At 52.8% G+C, this 12022-nt stretch overlaps 1 protein-coding gene across 1 annotated transcript; it reads right to left on the bottom strand.

The window, feature by feature from the left end:
- Window positions 1-9121: 9121 nt before the first annotated feature.
- Window positions 9122-10819, bottom strand: FZD2 (frizzled class receptor 2; the record flags this gene model as incomplete). The annotated part of the gene is made up of 1 exon (XM_079726382.1): window positions 9122-10819. One exon carries the CDS (start codon window positions 10817-10819, stop codon window positions 9122-9124), a length of 1698 nt encoding a protein of 565 aa, XP_079582508.1.
- Window positions 10820-12022: the final 1203 nt, after the last annotated feature.

Genomic DNA, 12022 nt, shown 5'->3' with positions numbered 1-12022 from the left:
GGACCAGTGCTCCTCACACTTGAATGTGCAAACAAATCCCCTGGAAATCTTGTTAAAATGCAGCTTCTGATACAGTAGGTATGAGGTCAGGCCCAAGATTCTGTTTTTCTAACAAGCTCCCAGGTGCTGGCACTGCTGGGTGTGGGGGGAGGCTGGGGAGGGCAGGGCAGAAAGCTGATGGGGTCACACTTTGAGTAGCAAAGACCTAGAAAAGTGGCATTAAGATCCAGACACTGACGGAGGGCTCAGAGCTCAGGCCTTAAAGTAAGAAGCTGCCATCAGCAATGTAAAAAAAAAAAATGTTCAGGAGATGATGCACGAGACAATATCGTATAAAGCCAGCCTGACAAGCATCTGGCATGCTTGCCAACCTTTACATTCTCTGATTTGGTGACCATGGCAGACATCACTAGTAGATCCCAGCACTATTGCCCACTGAACCAAGAGGATGCCTCAGAATCCATCTCAACACAATCCTCCAGGTAGTCACTACCAGTTAATAACAGTTGGCATGAGAAGTGACCTCATTTACTATTTCTGGTACTGTGGTTAAGAGTCTGACTGCTGGGCTTCCCTGGTGACGCAGTGGTTAAGAATCCGCCTGCCAATGCAGGGGACATGGGTTCGAGCCCTGGTCTGGGAAGATCCCACATGGTGGAGAGCAACTAAGCCCGTGTGCCACAACTACTGAGCCTGCGCTCTAGAGCCCATGAGCCACAACTACTGAACCCACATGCCACAACTACTGAAGCCCGTGTGCCTAGAGTCCATGCTCTGCAACAAGAGAAGCCACCGAGATGAGAAGCCCATGCACTGAAATGAAGACCCAACGCAGCCACAAAAAAAAAAAAAAAAAAAAAAAAAAGTCTGACTGCCTTTGCTCTGCTCTTACTAGCTAGGTGCCCTCGGAATAGCTGTTTCCATGAATCTCAGGTACTTTTTTTTTCTTTTTTTCTTTCTTTCTTTTTTTTTTTTTGGCCACACTGCACGGCTTACAGGATCTTAGTTCTCCTATCAGGGATTGAACCCAGGCCCATGGCAGTGAAAGCGTTGAGTCCTAACCACTGGACCACTGGGCAATTCCCTCAGGTACTTTAATATGCTGTAATTTGAGGTAAAGATAGCACTCATTTCATAGTTCTTTTGAACATTAAATGCTATTATGAATGTATTGAGCTTAGCAGTGTCTAGCATATAGAAAGTGTTCAATAAATGATGGTTACTACATAGAGGGATGAATGGATTGGCTGCACAATTAGAGGGGTTGTGAGTGGTGGGGTTAGGGTTAGGGAGAGAGAAGAGCCAGAGAGATAAAGGTGGGGAAGAAAAGGTGGACAAAGGCTGTGCCAGGCTGGGGATAGCTGGAAGATTTCCAGCTCTCTCTGGATGGAACTGGGCTCCCTACCGGCACTAAATCTCTTTGATCGGAAGGGGTGAGTGGCACTTGTCATCTTCAGGTATGTGAGTTCAGAACTTCTTATCGAAGAAAACTAAAAGACTTTGAAATGGTCAAAAATATTACTGTATGTCCTTGAAGATTATCTCTGAGTTTTATTCTCTTCAGTTATTTTACAACTCAGACAACTGATAGTAATGGAAATGATTTTTGTCCATGTAAATTGTGTCTGGTGGAGATGCAATTGATTGTTGTCCAGTGGAAACTGCCCAGTTTTGCATTAAGCAAATTTATTTCTTAGTGGCCTAGATATGTTCTGTTCCTTGGATTCTACTTTGAATGTCTTACCTTCACTAACTAATGAGTTAAATGAAAATTTTGATGTGTTCATTGTATATTTCTATGAGAGTAATTATTCTGCCTTGTAGAAAAAGTATTTTTTAAAACATTCTCATTAGCAGTGAAGATTGAGCAGGAGGCTTCCAGGACCCTCTGTCCTGTGCAAGCTTTCCCATGTTCTCCAAACACCAAGATTACATTTGTCAACTTTATCAGGGATTGTCCCCAATTGCATTGCTTGTTTTACACAATCCAAGTAGACCATGATCCCATATTTGAGCCTGGACACATTCTCAAACAGTTAAATTGTGAGCTTGCTTGACAAAACATATAACAACCAAACTCACAAGTACTACACTTAATACTTATCCATTCACTGATTCAAGAAACTAGATGGCAGGCTACATATGGGCAGGGACTGAATTTGTGCATCTCTAGAACTCAGCAAGTGCCTGACTCGTGGTAAGCACTAAATACACATCTATGGAGCCAACACATGAATGAATAAGCTTAACTAGCATTTATTAAGCACTTACTAGGTGCCAGGCACCTTTTAAACATTCTACTTGAATTCGTTTGTTTAATTCTCAAACCAGTCTTGCAAGGTAAGTATAATCACTATCCCCATTTACAGGTAATACACAGAGAGGTTGATTAACTTGCCCAGGATCAATAGCTAGCAAGGAGCTGAGGCAGGATTCAGGCCCAGGTAGTCTGGCTCCAGAACCTGTGATCTTGGGCACCCACTATGTGCCAGGCATATTACTAGGCTCAGGGATAAGGAGATAAAAGACCAAACACAGACTCCCCCTCAAGGAGGTCACAGTCAAGAAAGGAGATGAGGGCTTCCCTGGTGGCGCAGTAGTTGAGAGTCCGCCTGCCGATGCAGGGGACGTGGGTTCGTGCCCCAGTCTGGGAAGATTCCACATGCCGCGGAGCGGCTGGGCCCGTGAGCCATGGCCGCTGAGCCTGTGCGTCCGGAGCCTGTGCTCCGCAACGGGAGAGGCCACAACAGTGAGAGGCCCGCATACCGCAAAAAAAAAAAAAGAAAGGAGATGAATAACCGTAATGTGATATGCTGTGACAGGTGAGAACACAGTGTGGGGACAGGATTGGCCTGGGATATGGCTCTCTGCGGAAGGGCCACCTGACCTCAGGTAAGTTCTGAGATGCTAGGAGTTCATATCCAGGTGAGGGGAAGGGAAGGGCATTTGCACCACAGGAACAGTATGTGCAAAGTCACAGAGCATGGTTGGTCTGAGAACATAAGGGTTCTGGAGGCTGGCACGTGAGAGTGTAGGGAAGAATGATGGGAGGTGAGACTGGAGACATAGGAGCCAGATCCACGTCGTGGAAAGCTGTATGTGCGGAGTGAGGGCGGGAGCTGGGACATTCCTTGCAGGCTTCACAGTATTTTAAGCAGGGGAGTTAGAAGCTCAGACCCCATACTCTGCCTTCTCCCCACCCACAGGACACTAAACCCAGTACGCTTAATTCCCTCCAAGGCATATCCCATGCCAGAGTTCCCTGGGAGGCCTAGACCTGGAAGGAGATGCTAATTGATTCTGGGACACACCCAGTGCCACCTGGAGCAGTGGCTGGGCATCCTCTCTCCCTCGTGTCCAGGATTCCTGCTGTCACCCCCCAGTCTCCAACCACCACCACTGTGGCCACCTCAGGTACACTCCCTCCTGTCAGTCACATGCTGGGTGAGGCCAGAGATCAGAATTAAGCACCTTCCTTCCTACATTCCTTCCCTGCCCACCCTCTGACTCCACCATCCCCAGGAGCCGAAGAGGCTGGCACACCCCAGGCCCCAGTCAGAGGAAGGAGAATAGGGAGACCAGAGCTTCCTGGGGGAGCCAAGGCTCTGGGCTGTACCCTCCCCTCCCACCAGGCTGAGGCTGGTGATTAGCCGGGTTAATTACATCCAAACCATTTCCGACTGGCACAAGCCCACCCACCCACAGAGCCTGCCCAGAGGCGTGCAGGCCTGGCCCAGGGTCAGGAAGCTAGGGCGCCAGCTACCCTGGGAGGGGTCCTGACCCCTGCAATGGCCAAATGGAGGGTGGTGGTCCTCCTCTCTCCAGGACCTTCTCCTCTACCCTTCACCCCAGGTCTCCCTCTCATCAGCTCCTACCCTCAACCTCCCTTTTTTTGCTCATCCCCACACAAATCCCTTTTCCTCCCCTCCCGGCTCTTCCCCCCACTCCAAGTTGGGAATGAAATCATGGGGCTCTGAGTTCTGCACGAGGCCCCGACATAAACACTCTGATTGGGGCTAATTATAAGGGCCAAGTTGGGAGGCTGGAACCTTCAGAAAGCTTGGCTTTCAAACAAAGGGCCCAGGGCTCAGCCCCCAGCCCAGGCCGGCTCCTCTCCAGACTTCATGAGCAATAAGGAGGGGGCCGGGGCTACAGGCAGTCCTCTGTAAACCCAATCAATGGTCTATGAGCTTGTTCCATGTCCCAGGTCCTATCTTGTCCTTTCTCGGCTGCTTTCACCTTGGCCCTTCCAGGCCTGAAATCCCAGGGCCTTCCCAGCTGGCTGGGAAGAGCCGCAAGCCGGCAGTAGAAGGCAAGGCAGCTGGGGAGGCGCTCTCAGGCTATGAGACTGGGGATGGGGCAGAGCAGGGGGAGGGAGAGGCGCAGGGGGAGGGAGAGGCGCAGGGGAAGCCAGCTGTGACAGCCCTAGCCCTAATTAGCCAGCTTCAAAGCCGGCCAGCGAGAGAGTGTGTGCCCTGCTCACTCAGGCGGGTAAGACATTTCTGTCCTAATCAGAGGAGAGAAAGGGAGAAAAACACTGCCCACCACCACCTCGGGGATCCTCTAGATTGTGAGCTGGTACCCCGAGTCAGGGAGAAAACGTAGGAGCACAGGAAATCATTCTGCTTTGTTAAAACTACCAGTAACAGTAAGTCCAAAAGTCCTCAAGAAATGTACATCCTTTGATCCAGTGACTCTATTTTTAGGAATTTATCCTAAGTAATTGGAAGAGTGCTACAATTTATTGAGCTTCTACTATGTGTTGGTTCTGTACGTGCATCATCTGATCTAATCTTCACAACAACCTTGCAGACAGGTACTATCACCTTTTATAGATGAGGACTGAGGCTCAGAGGTTAGGAGACGTCCCCAAAGACTCACAGCTGCACTGTGTCATGCCAATGCCCGTAACTCCCCACACACGGTCTGTCTCTTTCTTCTTTTTTCCCTCGACTATGAAAGTATTAACATTCATTCCACTCTGCTGCATCTTGATACCTGCAAGAGAGACAGGATCTAGTGAATAACCTAGTTTGAGGGTGTTCCTGGTTTTGTAGGTCCGATGGTTTTCCCTCCTGACCCTCCTTTCCACAGCAGAGGGAATTACAGGCTGGGGGCTACTGGAGTCTGAGAGGGTAAAGGTTGCCGCATGGAGAAGTGGAGCTACCCACAGATGAAGACTAGATAATGTCTAAACCAGGGACTGAAAAACCAGCTTGGGGATGGTGTGGGGGAGGGGTGTGCAGCTAGACAGTGCCTAACCCCCCTCAAGTTACATACAAAATTGTGTTCCGGGGTCTGGCCATTTTTTTCCCAGGAGGATGTCCAAAGATATTTCAGGTTCTCAGAGGAGTCAGTGGCCCCAGAAGTTTAAGATGCATTTTGAGGTGAGGAGACTATGTCTGGAGAAGGAAGGGACCCTACTACAGTGAGCAGTGGGATTATCAAAGGGGTGAAGCCTCAGAAATGGCAGGAGCTTGAGCTCTGCTGCCCCAGACATGTGCCCCATGGCCCCCTGGGACAGCATCTCCCCACTTCCAGAATCTAGCCCAGATCAGGGATCCCAACACCCTCCTGGAGAGCTTTTTGGAAAGATCTGGAAGTCCAGATCCCACTGATCCTCACTCTTTGGGGATGTCCAGAAGAATTTCGTCTTAGAAAACCTTAGTGTTCTTTTCTGGGGCACTTCAAAGGACAAACAGTTTGTCAGCAGTGGAAGCATCTTCGGGAGGGGCGTCTGGGGTGGGGTTGGGGGGAAGCAAATGTCTGAGCCATGCGGCAGGGGAGTCTGGAGGAGAGATGCCCTGCTCCTAGAGACCAAGCACTGCTGCTCCTTTGTGGGAGGGGGTATGACTGGGAGGGCAGGTAGAAAGCAGCTGTGGCCTAACAGCTGCCCCGGGCCTGGGGGCCTCAGCGGAAGGGCTTTCTTACTGGGCCCTTGACCCTTCACCGGACAAAGCCTCCCTCTTCCAGACCGAGGGACCAACCCACTTACAAGGGGTAAACTGTGTCCTATCTAAAGGGTGACCTAGAAATCTGTGAAAGTACACCTCCAAGCCCATGTGTTTAACTGGGTTTTCCCAACAAGGGAGCGGAGACAGACCCCTCTCCAGGGGTGGCAGTGAGCTCAAGTGTCTCACTTATGGGGCTCCGCTCCAGGGCACTTTGTCCCCTAAATCCTCCACACCCTCCGTCTAAGAGTTGTTTCATTAGAGCAATGCGAGTAGCCAGAGAGAAAGTTCCCCATACTTTCTGTGAGGTAACTCAGCCCTTTAGAGAAGGGAAGGGCATCTAGATGTATCCTTTCCTAGAGAGGCAATTATTTTATTGTCTGTCCTCTCCCCAGCCACAGAACCTATTTTTTCAGTGTTCTCAGGCCCTTTTCCCCTCCGCTGGCGACTTTGAGGGAGGAGGGTTGAGAAGGATCTTTACCAAAATCCCCACCCACCCACCCCACTCCGGGAAGAAAAAGGTACTGTTGCTAGTCTACCATCTCCTCCTGCCATCAGCATGACGGTCCACTGACAAAATGTACCCAAAGCACACAGAACTGGGATCTGGGGGCTGAGAGGCAGGGGAGGCTCTTCCCAAATCTTCAGCAGAGACAAGCACTCCTCTTCCCACTGGGCTCCATCCCAGCCACTGGAAACCTCCCCCCACCTCCCCATCTCCCCTTTCGCAAGCTTTGGCCATTCTTTCCAGGAAAGACGCTCACAATTTGTTTGTAATTTAACTCTTTCCTGTAGCCCTTGTGGGGTTCCTTTAGAATCTTGCAACAAATGGAGCTACAGGGCAGTGCCCCCTCCCTGGCCTGCTTCTTTGATAGGTGAGGGAATCTCCTGTTGGGACTTCACACATACCATCATTTGAGAAAAGGCTAGTTTTAACTTATACTGTTGGCCACTGGTGCAAATCATCTGGGGGAGGGTTATACATTTGGGGAAGGGGACTCTGCTGAAATCCCCAGGCCTCACTCAATTCCCAACAAAGCCCCACATACGTGTTCAATTACCACCAAACATTTCCAGATCCCCTCCCCCAACATAAACTAACACACGCAAACACTTCGAAGTAGGGGTTCTAACTTACTTTCTCCCTTATCCCAAAGCCTGCTAACAAAGGGTGTTAAGGCACCATTTTTCCTACCACGGTTTGGCTAAAAAAGCAAGGTCGGGGCAGGGAACCTCTTCTCCACCCCACCCCCAACCAACTAGGTCAGGGGGAGATGGAAGGAGGAGGTGTGGTTTGGTTAAACTAATAAAATGTTACAACCCCGTTAAGTACAATTAAAGGGCTAGATCTCTAGAAGATAATTAAATGCACTTTATTATTATGATTATTAGCTTTAATTTGCACTATTATCAAGAAACGGGAGATGCTGAAAAGTTGAGTTATGGGGCAAACTTGTTTCACCCCATCCCTTGGTCTTCAAATCGATCCATGGTAATTAAAATTCTAAAATACTCCAAATAGTTGAGGGAGATGATGTGTATTGGAAACTGCAATTCTCACACCAGCGTGAAAGATACTTTAAGAGAAGTCTTGACTTTTATTTGTGGGAGTTAGGGGGAAGATAAGAAACATGTTAGGGCTTCCCTGGTGGCGCAGTGGTTGAGAGTCCGCCTGCCGATGCAGGGGACACGGGTTTGTGCCCCGGTCTGGGAGGATCCCACGTGCCGCGGAGCGGCTGGGCCCGTGAGCCATGGCCGCTGGGCCTGCGCGTCCGGAGCCTGTGCTCCGCAATGGGAGAGGCCACAGCGGTGAGAGGCCCGCGTACCGCAAAAAAAAAAAAAAAAAAAAAAAAAAAAAAAAAAAAAAAAAGAAACATGTTATAAACATTCTATCAATCTTGTGATATAGAATGTCATGTGAACACTCAACCCCACCCCCACAGTCACAAAGAGCCTGCCCAGAGCCTTCTTCCAAAGCAAAGATACCCACGTTTTTTCCCCCCTTCCCCCTTCTGGACAAGTTTGAAAAGAAACCGGTCTTTTGTCAAAGGAAAACTAAAAATCCCACCAGCCCATCCATCCGTTCCCTCCCTCCAACCCAACGCATTTTATTGCCTTTTGAAAAACAAAACCAAAAAACCCCAACAACAACAAAACCCCACACACAGCGCACAAACTGCTAACCTGAATGCCAGAGGAGACAGTCAGTTGGGGGTGGGGGGGAGAGCAGGCGAGGAGCAGACAGCAGGGGAAAGGAGATGAAAGGTGATCTCCAGAGCCCAGCATCTGCGAGCTGATGATGCTCCCCCTGAAAATGGAGGCGGTCAGGATCGGTACTCAACGTAGTGGGGTGGGGAGGTTGGGTTGTTTCAAAACACACATCGCAAAACACTTTCGGCCCCTCCAAGCGCTCGGGGAAGCGAGTTGAAAAGAAGAAGAGTCAGAGAAGAAAGATCTTCCTGCCAGCAGGGGGGTGGGCCCGGAGGGTAGGGGTGGAGGCCGTTCTTCACACGATCTCCGCCCTCTCCCCACCCTTCGGTTCGGGGTTTGTTTTTTTTTTTTTCTTTCCACGTCTTCATCTCCTTTGGGAAGTTTCCAAAGATCGAGTGAAGCAGACAGGACAAGTGAGAAAGGGGGAAAGGGAAATCAAAACGAATCCAAGTCTTGATCAAAAGTATCCAACTGCTTCCACAGACCCAGCGTCAGGGAGACGGCTCACAAATTTGGCTTTAGAACCTGAATGTAACTCCCAACTACCCATAGCCTCTTCCAGCAGGCCCAGCCCTGTCAAATCACCAAAATACTGGAACCGAAGTAGGGGGTGGTGTTTGAAAGGGGACTGAAGAAAGGAGAAGCCCCCCAACTCCCCCTCTTCCCCATTCCTCAGGCCTGGCGCCCCTCACTGCTCCCCCCACTTTTTTTTTTTTCCTTTTTTCTTTTAAATAGAAAATATATAATTAAATTTACAGAAACTATTTACAGTTTTAATTACAAACCTGGTGGGGGTGTTGGGCAGAGTTCTCTTTAAAAAGCGACCTAAAAAGGAAATGGTTTCGATTGTTCTTTATTTAAAAAAATAAAATAAGGAGTCTGTAGGAGCGCCCCCCCCCTCCCTGGGGGCGGAGCGCGAGGTGCCGGCCCGGCTGGGGACTCGGCGCCGGAGCTCCGGCTCACACGGTGGTCTCGCCGTGCCGGCTGTTGGTGAGACGGGTGTAGAACTTCCTCCACGAGTGCAGCGTCTTGCCGGACCAGATCCAGAAGCCCGACGTGATGCCCACGATGAGCGTCATGAGGTATTTGATCATGTAGACGGTGAAGTCGGGTGACATGCGCGGCGTGTAGTGCGCCGGGCACGGGATGGCCAGGCTCTTGCAGTGCTGGCTCACCCACGAGCGCTCCCAGTGCTCTCGGAAGGCCTGCTCGTAGAAATAGCAGGCGATGACGATGGTGGCGGGCACCGTGTACAGCACCGAGAAGACGCCGATGCGCACCATGAGCCGCTCCAGCTTCTCCGTCTTGGTGCCGTCGTGCTTCATGATGGTACGGATGCGGAAGAGTGACACGAAACCGGCCAGGAGGAAGGACGTGCCTATGAACAGGTACACGAAGAGCGGCGCCAGCACGAAGCCCCGCAGCGGGTCCAGGCTGTTGAGGCCCACGAAGCACACGCCGCTCAGCAGGTCGCCGTCAATCTGGCCCATGGCCAGGATTGTGATGGTCTTGACGGCGGGCACGGCCCATGCGGCCAGGTGGAAGTACTGCGAGTTGGCCTCGATGGCCTCGTGGCCCCACTTCATGCCCGCCGCCAGGAACCAGGTGAGCGACAGGATGACCCACCAGATGGAACTGGCCATGCTGAAGAAGTAGAGCATCATGAAGAGGATGGTGCAGCCCTCCTTCTTGGTGCCCTGCACCACCGTACGGTAGCCGTCCTCGGAGAAGCGCTCGTTACACACCACGCGCTCCTGGAGCACGAAGCCCGCGATGTAGGCCACCGACACCATAGTGTAGCAGCCTGACAGAAAGATGATGGGCCGCTCCGGGTAGCGGAAGCGCTGCATGTCCACCAGGTACGTGGTGACGGTGAAAAAGGTGGAGGCGCAGCACAACACGGACCAGGTGAGGATCCAGAGTCGCGCAAAGCGCGTCTCTTCCTGGGAGAAGAACATGGAGCCGTCGGGCCGCGCCGGCTCGCACGGAGCCGCGCAGTCGCGCTCGCCCAGAAACTTGTAGCTGAGATAGGACGGCACCTTGAGGACGCGCGGACAGTGGAACGGGTGCTCCAGCGTGGCATAGCGCGGGGGCGAGCCGCCGCCACCCGGGCCGCCCGGGGTGCCCCCCGCACCCGGCTGCAGGCCCGGCGGCGGCGCGGTGGTGAGCAACGCGGGCGCGCCATCCTCCGAGTGGTTCTGGCCCACGCAGATCTGCTCCGCGCCGTGGCGGGGGAAGTGCTCGCAGCGAAGGCGCTCCGGCCACTGGAAACCGAACTTGTTCATGAGCGCCTCGCAGCCCTGGCGCGCGCGCTCACAGATCGAGCGGCACGGCGGGATGGCCTGCTCCAGCACAGTGCACACGGGTGCATACATGGAGCAGAGGAAGAAGCGCAGTTCGGGCGAGCACTGCACCTTCACCAGTGGGTAGAACTGGTGCACCTCCAGTCCTGCGTCCTCCTGGTTCGTATGGCCCAGAAGGTTGGGCATGATGGTCTGGTTGTAGGCGATGTCCGTGCACAACGGGATGGAGATGGGCTGGCAGAAGCCGTGGTCCGGGATGGAGATGCCCTTCTCCCCGTGGAACTGGGCTGGCCCCGCAGCAGGCAGCAGCAGCAGCGGAAGCAGCAGGCGGGGCAGGGCGCTGCGGGGCCGCATGCTGGCCGCCGCCCCCCACCCGGCTCCCGGACGCCCCCCCGCCCCCGCCCCCAGCCCCGAGACCGCGCGCCTTCCCCGCCGCCGCCTCGCCGCGGCCGCCGCCTCCCGCGTCTCTTTGCAAACTTTGCTCGCGGCTGCCGAGTTGGGGAGGCCGGGCGGGGGAGGGGGGCGGCGCACCCGCCCGCTGGCTCGCCGAGGTCGGACTGAGCCGCCGGAGACACCGCGCGCTGCTTGCCCTCTCTCCTCCTCGTCCTCCTCCTCTCGCCTCTCCCCTCCCTTCTCCGCCCAGCGACTCCTTTGTGCCTTCCTCCAGCCCTCACCTCGGCCTCTCCGATCCCAATTAGTCGGTTTCAAGGGGGCCCCCGCCGGCGGCCCCGCCCTCTCCTCAGCCCCCCAAAAAAGGGATCCTTGAAACCGCCCCGTCGAGCTCTAAGCACCATCCCAAAATGTTCTCTCGGCCAATGAGATTTAAACCCGAGGATCAGCCCCGAGGGCTGGATTGGTCAACCACAACATAATGAGATCAGAAACCAGATGCCAACAAAACTTTCGCCCCCCCCTCCTTTTGCTTTTTAAAGAGACAAGCTATTATTATATTAAGGGCTTTTTGCCCAGCACGGGATTTCTCTGGAGTCGCGGCGGCGAGATCCGGAGACACACGTTCCCCGAACTGCGGCGGACCCGAGTCACTCAACCCTGGATCACTCTTCTTCCGGGGGGCCACGGCGCTCTCCGGGGTAGGGTCTCTTTAAATCCTTGCCTCCGCCCCTGCTCCTCGAACCCCACCTATTCCAGTCCAATTTTTCAGATCAAGTAAAAAAAATATATAAGTTTGAGAAAAAATTGTTTAAGGGAGAGATTTTTTAAAAACTATCAGTTTACAAAGACTTTTCTCTCAGCTCCTTCCCATGGAATCCAGACAAAATTTCCTGTCGCCCTATATGTAGACCCCTAGGAGTTTGCCTCGCTCCTCCCCCTCATACACCCTTAAATAACCCTCTGGAAAACGAGAGCCTGTCTCTTTAAGAGGCTCTTAAAGGGGCCTGGACTCCGGGGCGTAATTGCCCCGTAGCGAGCACAAAGGAGCCCATTATGGTTCTTTGTGTTCGGTGGCACCTCAAAGTGAGAAAACTCAGGAACTCAGAGGCCCTGAGCTGGAGGGTTGGGGCGGGGGTGGGAGGGGGTGAGGTGAAGGAGAATGGC

Source organism: Hyperoodon ampullatus (genome assembly GCF_949752795.1).
Source record: "Hyperoodon ampullatus genome assembly, chromosome: 19".
Lineage (NCBI taxonomy): Eukaryota > Metazoa > Chordata > Mammalia > Artiodactyla > Ziphiidae > Hyperoodon > Hyperoodon ampullatus.
The sequence above is the reverse complement of the archived record's forward strand: the minus strand, read 5'-3'. Positions and strand labels throughout refer to the sequence as shown.